This window comes from Trichechus manatus, unplaced genomic scaffold (genome assembly GCF_000243295.1).
Source record: "Trichechus manatus latirostris isolate Lorelei unplaced genomic scaffold, TriManLat1.0 scaffold00057, whole genome shotgun sequence".
NCBI lineage: Eukaryota > Metazoa > Chordata > Mammalia > Sirenia > Trichechidae > Trichechus > Trichechus manatus.
The window spans coordinates 9,497,187-9,513,981 of NW_004443993.1; the positions used below are offsets into that span (position 1 = coordinate 9,497,187).

The 16,795-nt window shown below is 53.2% G+C and overlaps 3 protein-coding genes and 1 pseudogene across 3 annotated transcripts in view; 3 read left to right on the forward strand and 1 right to left on the reverse strand.

The window, feature by feature from the left end:
• The window catches only part of LOC101352631 (general transcription factor IIF subunit 1-like), an 11,269-nt gene extending 9,976 nt beyond the window's left edge, over positions 1-1,293 (forward strand). Inside the window, exons 10-12 of the mRNA XM_023733092.1 lie at positions 2-35; positions 398-515; positions 603-1,293. Coding sequence (XP_023588860.1) covers positions 2-35; positions 398-515; positions 603-807 — 357 coding nt within the window. The 3' untranslated portion in view covers positions 808-1,293. The remainder of the gene's footprint in view (position 1; positions 36-397; positions 516-602) is intronic.
• A 3,499-nt stretch (positions 1,294-4,792) lies between these two features.
• Positions 4,793-5,343, forward strand: LOC101352890 (persephin). Its single transcript, XM_004378630.1, has 2 exons — positions 4,793-4,952; positions 5,039-5,343. The coding sequence occupies exons 1-2, from the start codon at positions 4,793-4,795 to the stop codon at positions 5,341-5,343; spliced, it is 465 nt and encodes a 154-aa protein (XP_004378687.1).
• Positions 5,344-5,584: 241 nt separating this feature from the next.
• Positions 5,585-6,764, reverse strand: ALKBH7 (alkB homolog 7). The gene is made up of 4 exons (XM_023733093.1): positions 6,696-6,764; positions 6,189-6,362; positions 5,975-6,099; positions 5,585-5,790 (listed from the first exon to the last, which is right to left on the reverse strand). Exons 1-4 carry the CDS (start codon positions 6,762-6,764, stop codon positions 5,628-5,630), a joined length of 531 nt encoding a protein of 176 aa, XP_023588861.1. The 3' UTR covers positions 5,585-5,627.
• A 159-nt stretch (positions 6,765-6,923) lies between these two features.
• LOC101353404 (alkaline ceramidase 1-like) overlaps positions 6,924-16,795 on the forward strand; it is an 11,273-nt pseudogene continuing 1,401 nt past the window's right edge.

Genomic DNA, 16,795 nt, shown 5'->3' on the forward strand with positions numbered 1-16,795 from the left:
CACCCTGCGGGCGGCCGCCAGCAAGCTGGAGCAGGGTGCGTGACCCCATCTGTCCCCACCCCATCCGCATCAGGGTCTGAGCCCAGAGGGGGACACCTCTTCCTGAGGTCACACACAGTGGGGGCAGAGCACGATGCAGCTTGTTCTCTGCCGAGTGCTCTTGCCCTGCAGTGTGGGGACTGTTGTCGCCCCATGGCGTGGGGACCGTCGTCACCCCGTGTGACAAGGATGCTGAGGCTGGGAAGTTATGTTGTTCACCCAGGGTGGTGGGGAAGCCCTGGGGGCGCTGGACTCCAGTCCGCCTGCTGGCCCCAAGCCCTGGTACCTGTCATCCCGCCCTGCCCGGCCTGGGGTCCAGTCCCTGGCCCCAGGCCTCACCCCGACCCTGCTTCCACAGGCAAGCGGACGAGCGACATGCCCACAGCCAAGCGGCTCCGGATGGATGCCGGGCCCCAGGGCCTGTCCGGGAAGTCCACCCCCCAGCCCCAGTCCGGGAAGTCGACGCCCAGCAGCGGGTAGGCTGGCGAGGATGCGGGGGCCGGGCGGGGGCTGCAGGGTGGGCCCTCGCTGACGCCTGCCGCCTCCCGCCCTCCACTCTGCAGCGACGTGCAGGTGACCGAGGACGCCGTGCGCCGCTACCTGACGCGCAAACCCATGACCACCAAGGACCTGCTGAAGAAGTTCCAGACCAAGAAGACGGGGCTGAGCAGCGAGCAGACGGTGAACGTGCTGGCGCAGATCCTCAAGCGCCTCAACCCCGAGCGCAAGATGATCAACGACAAGATGCACTTCTCCCTCAAGGAGTGAGGGCCCGCCGCCCAGCGACAGGCTCCGTTCTCCGGAGCTGCTGGGGCCCGCCGGTGCGCTCGCGGCCGCCTGTCTGCTGCCGACGTGTCGGCTTGCTCCCTGAATCCAGGGATTCCCGCTTCATCAGTGCTGGATCGATATAAGCAGTCTTTGCCTCATTTTCCTTCTCTCTCTTTCTCTGGCACCTTTTTTAAAAAAATAAAAAGAAACAGTTGCCGTTGATTCTGGTTCATGGCAGCCGTGTGTGTCCCAGTAGAACTGTGCTCCACCGGATTTTCAGTGACCGATTTTTCAGCCCGTTCTTCTGAGGCACCTCTGGGTGAACGTGAGCCGCTAACCTTGTGGTGAGCAGCTGGCTGTTAGCTGCACCACCCAGGGTCTCCTGGAATCTTTAAATGCCTGTTGGTGGTGGGTGCTGTCGAGTCGATTCTGACTCCACGTAGTGACCCCATGTGTCAGAGTCGAAGGATTTCCTAGGAGCCCTGGTGGCGCAGTGGTTAAGAGCTCGACCGCTGGCCAAAAGGTCAGCAGGTTGAACACCCCGCCACTCCTTGGAGACCCTAGGAGGCAGTTCCATTCTGTCTTATGGGGTCACCGTGAGTCGCAGTCGCTGGCACTGGGTTTGTTTTGGTTTAATTTTTATGGGACTGTATCATCAGGTCTTTGTGGAGCTGCTGGTGGGTTCGAACTGCAGACCTTTCTCTTAGCAGCTGAGCACTTAACACTTGCACCACCTGTTAGTCCTTCACACTCTCTCTTCCTTTTCACTCAACTCTGTTCACCTTGACCTTCTTCCTGAGTGCTGTATTCTGGGTAATTTCTACAGCTGTATTCCAGCCGACTATCCCTCCCTCTACCCTCTGTGTAGCCCATTAAAGTTATCTATTTTTTGTTGCTCTGAGTTGTCTTTCTTTCTCAGATCAGGTGGTCTGTTTTGATAGTTTCTCATCTGCTTGTGTTTGATTTTGTAAGTTTTACGTTAAGCATCCTTATCTTATAGTCTTTGTCAGACGCATCTGTTAGCTCAAGTTCATGCGTATCCTGTTGTGTCTTCTGACTCCCCTTCGTGAGATTTTCTTGTGTTTCGTCCTCTGGGAAGGTGAGCCCTGCTCAGCGTGGGGGCTCTTTATCTGTAGGAATCCCGAGCACGCCCTTCCAGAATGGTTTTGCCTTTGCTTCCGCTAGGCGCCCCAGCACCATCAGCCCAAGACGATTTTCTGTGCCGTCCTCAGCCCAGGGCTCTGTCCCTGCGTGGCCGTGAAAACCCAGACCCCCTCCATCAGCAGTGTTGGTGGTCAGGTTTCCAGTGGCGTTTCCAGGGGTCCGTTGTTGTCTTACGAGCGGCTCGTACATGTATCTTCTCCCTCATCGCTAGGTGTTGTATAGGGAGCAGGTCTTCAGTTCACGGACATGAATGTTGTTGGGGGCCCTGAGCGGTGCCAACAGGGAACGTGCTCGGCTGCTAACCAGAGGTTCTTCAGTTCACGGACGTGAATGTTGCTGGGGGCCCTGAGTGGTGCCAACAGGGAACGTGCTTGGCTGCTAACCAAAGGTTTGAGGTTCAAGTCCAACCAGACGCACCTCGGAGGAAAGGCCTGGTGATCTACTTCTGAAAACTCAGCCACTGAAAACCCTGTGGAACACAGCTTCTCTGACACACAGGGGTCATGAGTTGGGGGTTGACTTGATGGCAACTGGTTAGTTTTCACGTTGCTGGAAGCAGAGTGTGGCTGAAGGTGTTAATATTTGAACCCCTGTTCCGAGTTTTCCAGCTGGGGCAGGATGCTGGGCCCCCACATCGTCCAGGCTGGAAACTTTGGGTGGAAAAGTCGTCCCCACCCTGTTCCGCAGTCCCCTGGCTGCCAAGCGGGAATGCTTGAGATGTCGGGCTGATTCCTAGGAATGTCCCAGGTTGGTCCACCCTCTCTCCCTATCATTCCGCCCGGCGTTTTTAGGGCAGCAGGAAAGATGCACTCACCCACTGCCCTGGCGGTTTCGCCCCTGCCCTCCCAGCCTTGCCCTCCCAGCCACATAACCGAAACTAAACCCGTTGCCATCGAGTTGACTGACATGCCGACCCCGTGTGTGTCAGCGTAGAATGCGCTGCACAGGGTTTTCAGTGGCTGATTTTTCGGAACTGGATCACCAGCCTGCCTTCTGAGGTGCATGGACAGGGTCTGTTGCTGCTGTACCCGGAGGCCAGACAGTGCAGCAGAGTGGTTTGGAGCAGGGGCGTTGTGTCCCAGGGACCTAGGTTCAAATTCCGCTCCATTTCACATTTCTGGGTGACTTTGGGCACATGACTTCACCCCGGAGTCTCCCTTTTTCTCGTCTGAAAGTAGCCTGAATAAGCAGCGCCCACAACCAGCACGACGTGATGATTGCCCAGTCCCTGTGGACGGAGTCTAGGTCGTCTCCAGGCTTTGGCTGATCCCAACAACGGTGACTATCCCTGGACCGGCTTCGTCACTGCGCTGTCGGATGAGGGCCTCTGGGTCAAAGGCGTGTCGTTCACAGTTCAATAGCAGTTGCTCAGCTGGCGTCCAGGGAGCCTCTCGGCAGTCACCCCCGCCAGCAGCGCGGGCAGATCTGTGTCCCTGTTGTGCAGTGGGCTCTTGTGGATTGTTGTTGTTGCTGTCTAGTCAGTTACAACTCACGGCGACCCCATGTGTGCAGAGTAGAACTGCTCCATAGGGTTGTCAAGGCTGTGACCTTTCAGAAGCAGATCGCCAGGCCTTTCTTCCGAGGCACCTCTGGGTGAGTTCGAACCAACCTTTCGGCTAGGAGTCGAGCGCTTAACTATATGCGCCACCCAGGGACTCCTAGCGTGTGTTAGACACTTGATTTTTGCCAGTCTTGTAGGGGTAGGGAGTCTCGTTTGAGTTCATGCATGACATCAAGCATCTCTTCAGACATAGAGAAGTGACTCAGATGTCCTTTGCCTCAAAGGTCTTAGAAGCCCCTTAGTGCCAGGTACTGTGCTAATGCATCTTTCTGTCCTCCCTGAAGGAGCCCTGGTGGCGCAATGGGTAAGCTCTCTGCTGCTAACCGAGAGGTTGGTGGTTTGAACTCACCAGCAACTCCGTGGGAGAAAGACCTGGTGATCTGCTCCCGTAAAGATTACAGCCTAGAAAACCCTATGGGGCTGTTCTCCTCTGTCCTGTAGGGTCGCCTCCACGGCAGCGGCAGCGGGGAGTCCTCACTGAACCCTGTGGGGGAAGGATGAGGGGATGGAGGCTCGCTTCCCCGAGTTACACAGAGCGAGGCATGGAAGCCACCAGAGCCGCCTGTCACCGGGATTTGCTGCCACCTCCATCGTCCAGTTGTCACCGAGACCCAGTGGTTCAGGCCCCCACCTGGTCTGATGCTCTTGGGTCCTGGGATGGGGTTGGGGTCCCAGGGTCCCTTCTAGAGACAGGACCCCCACAGGGTGAGCTTCCTGCCCTGCGTCCCGGTCCTTGGCGGTCCCTGGGCCTCTCCCTTTTCCTGTTTTGACGCTGGCTCTGCTAGCGCGGAGACAGGCGTGATGTCTTCATCCTCCAGTGGGGAGCCGCGATGGGGTCACCTGCCCCCCACCTGTCAGCCCCCCAGCACCCTCCCCGGTCTACCTGGCACACGAGGTAGGGCTCCTGGGCCTCAGCACCTGGTTAGTGGGGAGGGACCCCACCGGGGGGTCCCATGACACCCCTGCTTTCCCTGCTGACATCAGGTGGTGGGGCTGGGGGTGCTGCCCGCCCGTCCTGGGCTGGGCCCTGGCTGCTACAGCACCCTCGTAAATCAGGGGGCTGAGGGGTGTCGGAAACGGGCCTCTGGAATGTCTGGGTTGGGGGGTGAGCCCTTAACTCTTAGGAGTACAGGCGGGTGGGGCAGGAGCCGCTGCCTGTGTCCCAGGATGAGGGGGCCGGCAGGAAAGCGTGCCCCCCCCAGCCCAGGCAGGGGCATAAATTGAGGGCAGGCCCCCTGCCCTCAGGACCTGCTTGTCAACATGGCCCCGGGAGGAATCCTGCTCAGCTGTCTGCTGCTCCTGGGGCTGCTGCTGGGCCTCAGTTGGGGCCCCACTGCTCTGGGGTCCCCAGTGGTGGAGTCTGGAGAGTTCTGGGCTGAACACATAGCAGAAGCCGGAGGGACCCAGAGGCCGAGGCTGGGTAAGGACCCTGAGTCCCCCGTCTGATCCCCAACTCCTGCCTGCCCAGGCTCTGCCCGCTGTCAGCTGCCCTGTCTCCCTCCCCAGGTGCCCGCCTGCGCCGAGCTGCGGCCGGCCCGTGCCAGTTGCGGAGCCTGACCCTGCCGGTGGCCGAGCTGGGCCTGGGCTATGCCTCGGAGGAGAGGGTGGTCTTCAGCTACTGCGCCGGCAGCTGCCCCCGCGGCGCCCACACCCAGCACGGCCTGACGCTGGCCCGGCTGTGGGGCCAGGGCCGTGCCCAAGGCGGGCCCTGCTGCCGGCCCACCCGCTATGCAGACGTGGCCTTCCTCGACAACCGCCACCGCTGGCAGCGGCTGGTCCAGCTCTCGGCGGCCGCCTGCGGCTGTGACTAAAGGTGTCCAGCTAGGTGCCAGGAGGCCTGCTCACTTATTGATTGGAGTCTCGGGTGCAGAGAAGGGGAGGTGAGCTGGGTGGCCAGCAGTCCGGACAATAAAGGAAGTGCTCTCTTGGCCTGGGGACTCTGTGTTCAGCTGGGTGTGAGACCTGCCACCTTGACTCCCAGCGGGCGGGCAGGACCGGGGCTTCCCCGGCAGACTCCAGCCCCGGCAAACCAGGCCTGGCGGAGGCGGCTCTAATTTTATTGGCACACAGTGTCCGTGACAGGTGGGGGGAGGGGTCAGCAGGCTGCGGGGGGCTGTCCAGGCTCCCCTGGCCCCGTCTCCTCAGGCGGGGAGCGGCAGATCACCGAGATGCGCCGGCCCCTGGGAATCCGGCGCTCCCCAAAAAAGGAGTCTTCATCCCGAAGGATCTCGTGAGAGAAGTCATACCAGGCCGAGCCCCTGCAGGAGAAAACCGAGGCTGTGACTCGGAGTGGGGGAAACCCCTGTCCAGCTGTACGGGGTCCCAGGCCCACCAGCAAGCTCGTGGTGCAGAATGGGGGTAAAGGTGGCGGCTGTTGCCAGGACTCTGCGGGTGCCAGGCAGGTGGCCACTGCGGGGCTGGGGACCCTCGGGCTCGCGGTACCTAAGGATGTAGAGGGAGCCCGGCTCCAGCAAGAGCTCCAGCCAGTCTGCCGGCTCCTGAGTGTGCACCAGCCGCATGACGCTGGGAGACAGCAGGGACAGGCCAGCGATGGTGGCTCCGCAGAACTGTACGGGGAGTGGGGGTGGGTCAGGCCGTCGGCGCACACCTCTCCCCCCCCCCCCACCGGGAGCTCCCAGGCTCCGCCTCCGCCCACCTTGACGCTGTCCACGTGCGGCTTGATGTAGCCCCGCGGCTCCAGGTCCAGCACGTGCCCCCGGGGGAGCAGGGCCTGCCCCGGGTCAAAGGCGGCCTCCCGCACGCGCTGCAGGATGGCCCGGCTCGCCTCCGACCAGCGCGACTTCTCGCTCTCCCGGAAGCCGTGGATGGCCTGCGCAAAGAGCGCGAGTCAGCCTGGTGGCTCCCGGGGGAAACAGGGAAACTGAGGCAAGGAGAGGCTGACTGCAGTACAGGGGCTGGTTCTCCCCGGACCGGACATTGGGGTTTCCAGCGTGATCCTATCTAGGCCCCCGCCCCAGATTTCAAGCCCCTCCCTCACCCCCGCCCCAGGCCCCAGACCCCACCTAGGCCCGGCCAGTCCTTTGGACCCACCCTCAGGCTTCAGTTTAGTTCCAGACCCCGCCTCAGTACTCAAATACCCAACCACTGAGCTTCCCTTAACTCCTCACCCCAGTTCCCACCCCTAATCTGGCTCTGCCACAACCTTGGCCCCATTGGGCTCAGGCCGAGACCCCAACCCCACCAAAGTACATTGTGCCAGGCCCCGCCCCATCGTGGTCCTGCTCCCTCGTAGCCCCGCCCCCAACGTTCCAGCCTGTCCCACCCTGGCTTGGCTCCGCCCCAGCTCCACAAACCCAGATCCTGTGGACTAATCACCCGTTCCAGATCTTGCCCCCAGTCGTGGTCCCGCCCCCATCCTACCCCATCGCCAATGTTCCAGGCCCCACCCCCAATCTTGGCCCCAACCCTAAAGTTCCAGGTCCCGCCTCCGCCGCAGCACTGCCCCATCTCCGACGTACCAGGCCCCTGCCCCAGTCTTGGCTCGCCCCGTCCCGAAAGGTTAGGTTATTGGCCTCGCCCCAATGTTTTCTTATGTTGAGGTGTAATCCGTACTGAAGGGTGTAGTCTTTGATCTTCATCAGGAAGTGCTTCAAGTCCTCACTTTCAGCAAGCAAGGTTATGTCTTCTGCATATTCCTCCAATCCTGAAGCTGTGTTCTTCATATAATCAATCCAGTTTCTGGGATTATTTGCTCAGCATACAGAGTGAATAAATATGGTGAATGGATACAATCCTGATACACACTTTTTTTATTTTAAACCACACAATAACTGCCTCTTGGTCTATGCACAGGTTCCTCATGAGCACAATTAAGTATTCTGGAAACCCCATTCTTCACAAAGTTATCCATAATTTGTGATGATCCACACAGTTGAATGCCTTTGGCCCTTCTTCCTAGTCTGTCTTCGTCTGGAAGGTCCACTGAAACCTGTCCACCATGGGTGACCTTGCTTGTGTTTGAAATACCAGTGGCATAGCTTCCAGCATCACAGCAACACAGGAGCTACCACCACAGTACAACAACCAAACTGACAGAGTGGTGGGGCCACCGCAATAGCTCACCCTATTGGTTGTGCCCCAAGTCCATCTGCAGAGCAGGCCTTTTGGAGGTTTTCTATTGGCAACTGACTTGAAGTCATTGGCGGTGGAAGACCCTAGCTCCCCTTCTTTTGACGCAATTCTTGAATTTCTGATCCAAAGGCCGCTATGCCTCAAGCCTCTGATTGAAGGATGAAAGTCCAACATTGTGGAGATGGGGCCAGGATCAGAAGCAGATTGCCAGCCCTTACTTCCAAGGTGCCTCTGGATGGGTTTGAACTGCCAACCTTTTGGTTGGTAGTCCAATGCTTAACTTAAGCATTTGCGCCACCCAGGGACTTCTGATAAGCAAGTTAGCTGTCCATAAGTCAGCAGAAGCAGAAGAAAAACGTAAACATTTGCTTCTGAGCTAGTGTGAGACACCACTTCTGACACAGACATCTCTTGGGGAGATTTGAGGGGAGCTGAAATCCTGTGTAAGTAGTTTAGGGCTGTGAGCCATTGAAATTGTGGTGTAAATGTTCCTGTGATCTTTACTATGCTCCTAGGTTAGTTTCCCCAAAGAATCAGCTTTTTGTTTCATTGATTTTCTCCATTATTTTTCTTTTTTCAGTTTGGCCCCTGGACCATAGTCTGCCAACCCCTGCTCTAGGGTATTCTATTTCTATCGTCTTTTCTAGTCTATGAGATCAAGGTTGACTCATGAGCATCGTATCTACATAGTAGCCCATAGGAAGGAGAAAGAGGAATAGAGGATAAGCCTTAAGCAGCTTTTTAAGGATTCACCTGGAAATGTTGTGTCGAGTCAGCCCTGACTCATAGCAGCCCCAAGCACGATGGAACAAAATGCTGCCTGGTCCTATGCCATTTCCATGATTGGTTGGGATCGGACAGTTATGACCTATAGGATTTTCATTGACAGATTTTCGAAAGTCAATCACCAAGCCTTTCTTCCTAGTTCATCTTAGTCTGGAAGCTCTGCTGAAACCTGTTCAGCATTATAGCAGCACGCAGTCCTCCACGGACAGACGGGTGGTGGCTGCACATCAGGTGCATTGGCCAGGAAGCAAACCCAGGTCTCCTGCATGGAAGGTGAAATGCTACCACTGAACTACCAATGCCTTCATTACCAGGAAATAGATGTCATTTAAGTTCCTATCCCATTGGCTAGTCTGCATCACAAGGCCCCAGCAAGCTGAAAGTGTCTAGTTGGGTAGCTAAAACTTGGAGACTTCTATTTCTTTTAATTTTTAATCTTTTTTTGTCCACTTGTGTCAGTTTCATTTTTTTCTATCAGGCGTTTTGTCTTTTTCTTGCTGATCTTTACAAGTTTGTTACTTTATTTCAGTTACTAATCACATCAATTTTAGATACTGTGAACATTTTCTTCTAGGACGTCACCTATCTTTTATCTATAGCATCCTTTGTTGAATAGAAATTTAAAATTTAAATATAGTCAAATCCATCAGGGCTCCAATTTTTAAAAGGAAAACAGGGAGAATGTATACAGAAGGTTATAGATTGTCTTTGCCTCACTCACTGAATGAATGAACCCATAGAGTAATAGATGCAGGAATTGCTCTATTAATGACTGATGTTGACTGTCAATGTCAGCTGAAAGATTGGTAGGTAAATCACAGGTGAATGATTGACTGGTCAATAATTGACAGGTGAATGACTGAACAGTGAATGCCTGACAGGTGAATGGTTGACAGGTGAATGACTGACGGGTGAATGGCTGACAGGTGTGTCATGGATTGACTTGTGTCCCCCAAAAACATCTGTCAACTTGGCTAGGTCATGACTGCCACTATTGCATGATTGTCTACCATTTTGTAATCTGGTGTGATTTCCCTACGTGTTGTATATTCTTTCACTATGATGTAATAAAATGGATTAGTGGGGGTTATACTGATGAGATCTGCAAGATTAGATAGTGTCTTAAGCCAATCTCTTTAGAGAAATAAAAGAGATAAGCGAGCAGAGAGACTGGGGGACCTCATACCACCAAGAAAGCAGTGCTGGGAGCAGAGCGTGTCCTTTGGACCAGGGGTCCCTGCGCGGAGAAGCTCCTAGTCGAAAGAAAGACTGATGACAAGGACCTTTCTCCAGAGCCAACGGAGAGAGAAGGCCTTCCCCTGGAGCCAGCGCCCTGAGTTTGGACTTGTAGCCTACTAGACTGTAACAGAATAAATTTCTCTTTGTTAAAGCCATTCACGTGTGGTATATCTGTTATAGGAGCACTAGGTGAATGACTGAAAAATAAATGCCTGACAGGTGAGTGACTGATGCGTGAATGGTTGACAGGTAAATGAATGATGGGTGAATGGTTGACAGGTGAATGGCTGACAGGTGAATGACTGATGGGTGAATAATTGACAGGAGAATGGCTGACAGGTGAATGACTGATGGGTGAATAATTGACAGGAGAATGGCCGACAGGTGAATGAATGATGGGTGAATGACTGATGGGTGAACGGTTGACAGGTGAATGGCTGACAGGCAAATGAATGACGGGTGAATGACTGATGGGTGAATAATTGACAGGTGAATGGCTGACAAGTGAATGAATAATGGGTTAATGACTTACGGGTGAATGGTTGACGGGTGAATGGTTGACAGGTGAATGGCTGACAGGTGAATGACAGACCCTCGGCTGATTAATTGCCTAAAAGCTGACAGGTGACAAATTGGCCAACGACTGTGAGGGTATGGACAGAGAGGCACCTGCCTCTGCCTCCCTCCTCTGACACCCTCCTCCCCATGTCCCTCTGCCCTCAGTTCAGCAATGTCACCTTCTTCATCTTCAGGCCTCTCACGATGTTCCTGATGCACCCCTATGCCCAGAAATGCTCCCCCTACATCCACAGTGTCTGGATCCTCTTCATGGTCACAGGTAGGTGGGGGCTGTGACAGTGGGCAGTTGGGGTGGGGCAGGCAGCACCCTGATGCCCACCCATGCCGCTGCTACAGGCCTGTTCTTCATGTACTTCCACATGACCCTCAGCTTCCTGGGTCAGCTGCTGGACGAGATCACCATCCTGTGGCTGCTGGTCAGTGGCTACAGCAACTGGATGCCCCGCTGCTACTTCCCTGCATTCCTTGAGGAGAACAGGTGTGGTGGGGGCTGGCCATCTGGACAGATGGGGCTGAGCACTCTGTTGACTCTGCCTGAGCCCACCTGGGAGTGCCAGGACCCCATGCCTAAGTCACCTCGGACCCCTCCCTGACCACCCCAGGACTCTCCTAACCCTACCTGAGCCCACCTGGGCCCCTCAGGTTCCCTCCCCTGAACCCTCTTAGGAACCCCGGCCTTCTTCCTGGGACTCCATGCCTAACTTTACCTGAGCCCCAGGGAGCCTTCCCCTGAGCCTGTCTGTGCTCCTTAGTCACAGTGTCACCTGGGCTGCCTCGAATCTTTCATCTGATCCCCCTGAGTCCAACTGTGCTCCTCTCTTGACTTGACTAAGCCCCCCAGGCCCCCTGAGCCTCTCTCCTGACTCTGCCTGGGCCCATTTGGGCCCTCAGGACCTACCCCATGCATCCACTTGGCTCCCTGGAACCCCTCCCTCCCCTGAGTCCATCTCAGTAGCCTGGGACCCTCTCCCAACACTGCCTGACCCACCCGGGCCTTCCAGGACCTTCCCCTTGATCCCCCTGGGATTCCTGCAATTCCTCTTCAGTCCCTCCTGTGTCTCCAGGAACCCTCCCCTGACACCGCCTGACCTTGCCTGGCCCAAGGTTCCTCCTCTGAGCTCCCCTGGGCATCTTTGAGTCCCCTACCTGACCTCACCTGTCTCCCTGGGATGCTTCACTGACTCTCTTGGGGCCTGGAACCCTCTACTGACTAAGCCCCGCTGTGCCCCCTTCTGACCCTACCTGGGCCCCAGTGGGCCCCTTGGGACTTGTCATGGATTGAATTGTGTCCCCTAAAAGTACGTATATCAATTTGGCCGGGCCATGATTCCCAGTATTGTGTGATTGCCGCCATTTTGTCATCTGATGTGATTTTCCTATATGTTGTAAATCCTACCTCCATGATGTTAATGAGGCGGGATAGATGGAAGTTATGTTAATGAGATAGGAGTCAATCTACAAGATTGGATTGTGTCTTGAGCCAATCTCTTTTGAGATACAAAAGAGAGAAGTGAGCAGAGAGACAGGGGGAACTTATACCACCAAGAAAGCAGTGTGGCAAGTACAGCATGTCATTTGGACCTGGGGTTCCAGCCCAGACAAGCTCCTAGTCCAGGCGAAGATTGAGAGAATAAACTTCTGTTTGTTAAAGCCATCCACTTGTGGTATTTCTGTTATAGCAGCACAAGATGACTAAGACAGGACTCTTTATCTAGTCCTTGAGGGCCCACCAGGACCCTCTCCTGAGCCCACCTGGGAATCTCTGTTGCCAGGTGGAAACCCCAGGTTCTTGCTCAGCATGACTCATGTTGGCCAATGAACGAGAGACCAAGGTGAGAGAACAGGAAATGCACCTTTATTTTGTTGCGCAAGGAAAAGGAGTCAGTCAGAGCTGCTGCTGCCAAGGCTGGTCCCCAAGGGCAAGCAAGCAAGTTACTTTTAAGGGGTTTACAGGTAGGGAGTTCATACAAGTTACGTCAGCAGCATTCTTAACCCTACTACACAGGCACAATGGGGTTTACGTATAACCTCCAAGCAAAAGCAGGATTGAAATGCAAAGCTGGGGGTGGGGGGGAATCCCAGCAAAGGAAACAGGATTCCCAATACAGCACCGTGGGGGCTCTGTCTCACCTCCTGACCACTTTCTGAGCCCAGCTGGGCTCTTCAGAATCCCTGACCTTTTTTTCATCCACCTCTGCCACGAGGTCTCCATCAGATCTTCCTAACCCCGCAGGACTTCCTCCCTGCCCGCAGCTGAGTCCCTCTCCCCCTAGGCCCCAGTTCAGCCACCTGGTCATCATCACCACTGTGGTCAGCACCTCCCTGTCCTTCCTGCGGCCCAACGTCAACGCCTACGCCATCAACAGCATCACCATACACGTTCTCTACCTCGTGATCCAAGAGTACAAGAAGTGAGTGGGGCCCAGGCATCAGGGGTGGGAGGGGCTCACAGCCCCACTCCAGCACCATCCCCGGCAATCACCGAGTTCTGGTGGACTCCTCATGGTCTCCCTGGCGGTGGGTCTTTTCATCACCTCCACTTTACAGACTCAGCGAGCAGAAGTCTCTCCCCAAGATCGTGCCAGAATGAGTGGCCGGGCCAGGATTTGGACCTAAAGGAGCCTCAGTGGCTCAAGGTTAAGCGTTCAGCTGCTAACTGAAAGCTTGGCAGTTTGACCCTAGGAAACCCTACGGGACAGTTCTGTTCTGTCACATGGGGTCACTATATCAGAATTGACTCACAGCACCTAACAACAATGTCCCGACTATAGAGCCTACTTTTTTCATTACAGAAACCCCCAAACATACATTAAAAAACCAATCAAACAAGCCAACAAACAAAACCAAAACAAATACCGAACCCAATCAGTTGTTGATTCTGACTCACAGTGACCCCCTTGTGTCAGAATAGAGCTGTGCTCCATAAGATTTTGTTTTTGTTTGGTGCATTCATTTTTTAAAAATAATTTATTTTAGTTGTTGTTGAAAATATACACAGCAGAACATATACCAATTCAACAGTTTCTGCATGTACAATTCAGTGACCCTGATTACATTCTTTGAGCTGTGCAACCATTCCCACCCCCCTTTTCTGAGTTCCTCCGCCATTAACATAAACTCACTGCCCCCTAAGCTTCCTATCTAACCTTTGAAGTGGGCCTGTTCTTTTTATTATGAAAATCCCCAAATGTACATTAAAAAAAAGTAATAAGCCAGGCATAACACAGTTTATAAAGACAATGTTCTACTTTCTACCTCGGTGAGTAGCGTCTGGGGTCTTAAAAGCCTGTGAGCAGCCATCTAAGATACTCCACTGGTCTCACCCCTTCGGGAGCAAGGGAGACTAAAGAGAACAGGATACAAGGAAAAGTTTAGTCCAAAGGACTAACTGACCACAGCTACCAAGGCCTCCACCAGACTGAGTCCAGTACAGCTAGACGGTGCCCGGCTACCACCACTGACTGCTCTGACCGGGATCACAACAGAGCATTCTGGACAGAGCTGGAGAAGGATGTAGAACAAACTTCTAACACACACAAAAAAGACCAGATTTACTGGCCTGACAGAGACTGGAGAAACCCCGAGAGTATGGCCTCCAGACACCTTTTTAGCTCAGTGGTGAAGTCACTGCCGAGGTTCACCGTTCAGCCGGGGATTGGACAGCCCCGTAAAACAAACCAGGACTAATGAGGCACAGCAGTCCAGGGACAAAGACTAGAAGGCAGAAGGGGACAGGAAAGCTGGTAACAGGGAACCCACGGTTGAGTAAGGACAGTGTTGAAGTGTAGTAGGGTTCTTAACCATTGTCATAGGGCAACATGTGTACTAACTGTTTAATTGGAAACTATTTTGTTCTGTAAGCCTTCATCTAAAGTGAGAATAGTAGCACAACTGGAAGAACTTAATTGACGTCACTGAATTGTGCATGTAGAAATTTTTGAAATGGTGCATCTTTGGCTCTGTATATTTTCACCAAAAAAAAAAAAAAAACGGTCCTCCAAGGCCGAGAAGGGAGCATGTTGACATGCCATGGGGTTGTTAACCAATGTCATAAAACAATATGTGAACTGACTGTTTAATGAGAAAATATTTGTTCTGTAAACCTTCACCTAAAGTACAATTAAAAAAAAAAAAAAAAGCCAGTTGCTGTGGAGTTGATTCCAACTCACAGTCACCCCGTGTATGTCAGAGTAGAACTGTGCTCCATAGGGTTTCAATGGCTGGTTTTTTGGAAGTAGATTGTCAAGCACCTCTGGGCGGAGTCAACCTCCAACCTTTCAGTTAGCAGCTGAGTGCGTTAACCATTTGCAACACCAAGGGACTCTGTTCTGCCACCTACCGGCTGAATAACCTTGGGGTGAAGGGCTGGGGCATAACTTAATCTGGTGTGCCTCAGTTTCTTCATCTATAAATCAGAAATAATGTTGTGAGGACTGAGTTAATACCTGAAAAGCTTTAGAATTGTGCCTGGCATCCTGTAATTGCTCAGCAAGTATCAACTCTAAGCACAGATTAGGCATCATCTGCCTGCACCCTTGATCCCTGCTCCTTCCCGCCTCCCAGCCCCGGGGCCTCCTCTCCCTGGCTGGGGAGTTTCCCGTCAGCCCCTTCAGGCTCTGCTCTCTGATCTCCCTTCTTCCCCCCACCCCCAAACAATGTTGTTAGGTACCCCCAAGTGGATTTTCGACTCATAGCGACCCCGCGTGACAGAGCAGAAGTGCCCCATAGGGTTTTCTTGGTCTTTATGGGAGGAGCCCTGGGGGTGCAGTGGTTAAGCGCTTGGCTGCTAACCAAAAGGTCAGCGGTTTGAAACCACTTCTGCAGAAGAAAGACGCGACAGTCTGTTTCCTTAAAGACTACGGCCTTGGAAACCCCATGGGGCAGTTCTACTCTGTCCTGTAGGGTCGCCATGAGTCAGAATTGATTTGACAGCAACGGGCTTAGTTTGGTTACTCTTTACGGGGGCGTACCACCAGGTCTTTCTCCTGCGGAGCTGCTGGGTGGGTTTGAACTGCCAACTTTTTGGTTAGCAGATGAAAGCTTAACCTTTGTGCCACCTGGACTCCTTTCTGCTCCCTAGGACAAAAAATAAGGAGCTTCCGCATATCCTTGAGGTCTCCGTGGACCTGTGGGCTATTGCCTTGACCAGCTGGATCAGTGACCAATTGATTGCTTTGCAGTTTCTGGCAGCGGATTAATTTCTTCTACCTACACAGCATCTGGTAAGTGCCCGCCCAATGACCTGGGGTCCCAGAGCCAGGAATCTCAGATCCCAGAGCTAGGAGCAGGAGCCTGGGAGGCAGAGGGGGAGCCACAGTACCAGAACTTAGGGGACAGGTTGCAGTCGGGATCCTCTGGGATGGCCAGGATCCTTGGGAGTAAGGGGAGGGCCAGGGTGGGGCTGGGGGCATCTCGCCAGGTACAGGGGCATCTCGCGCCCTCACCACCTCCCCCTGCGTCTTACTCACGGTTCTCTAGAGAAACAGAACCTGAAACATATATATACGGTAAAACCTTTGAAAGCCGGAACTTGTGTAAGGTGGAACCTGTCAGAGAAGGAAAACAAATATTTTCCACTAAAACGAGCGATAGAAACGTGGTAAGAGTACAAAGGCGGAAAACTTGTGAGACCAGGAAAGCAAGCAGTCCTTTCGAGTTCCAGCTCTCACAGGTTTCATTGTATGTATGTATATGTGTCTATATATATAATATACATACACATATATTTATATAAATATGTATGTATATTATATATATTGTAATATATATAATTGTTGTTAGTTGCCGCCTAATTAATTTAACTCATGATGAACCCATGTGTGCAGAATAGAAAACCCATAGGGTTTTCAGAGCTGTGACCTTTCAGAAGCAGATCTCCAGGCCTTTCTTCTAAGGCACCTCTGTGTAGGTTTGAACTGTCAACCTTTTGGCGAGTAGGTGAGCACTTAGCCATTTGTGGTTTTGGCAAAGAATATTGAATATACCATGGACTGCCAAAAGAATGAACAAATCTGTCTTGGAAGAAATACAGCCAGAATGCTCCTTTGAAGGGAGGATGAAGAGACTTTGTCTCACATAGTTTGCACATGTTATCATGAGGAACCAGTCCCTGGAGAAGGACATCATGCTTGGTGTCATGGATTGAATTGTGTCCTCCAAAAATATGTCAACTTGACTAGGTCATGATTCCCAGTATTGTGTGATTGCCTACCATTTTGTCATCTGATGTGATTTGCTTATGTGTTGTATATTCTAACACTATGATGTAATAAGATGGATTAGCAGCAGTTATATTGATGAGATATACAAGATTAGATAGTGTCTTAAGCCAATCTCTTTTGATATATAAAAGAGAGAAGCAAGCAGAGAGACATGGTGTCTTAGTCATCTAGTGCTGCTACAACAGAAATACCACAAGTGGATGGTTTTAATGAAGAGAAGTTTATTTCCTCATAGTCAAAGTAGGCTAAAAGTCTAAATTCAGGGTGTCAGCTCCAGGCGAAGGCTTTCTCTCTCTCGGCCTTCTCATCAGTGTTCCCCTGGACTAGGAGCTTCTCTGCGCAGGGA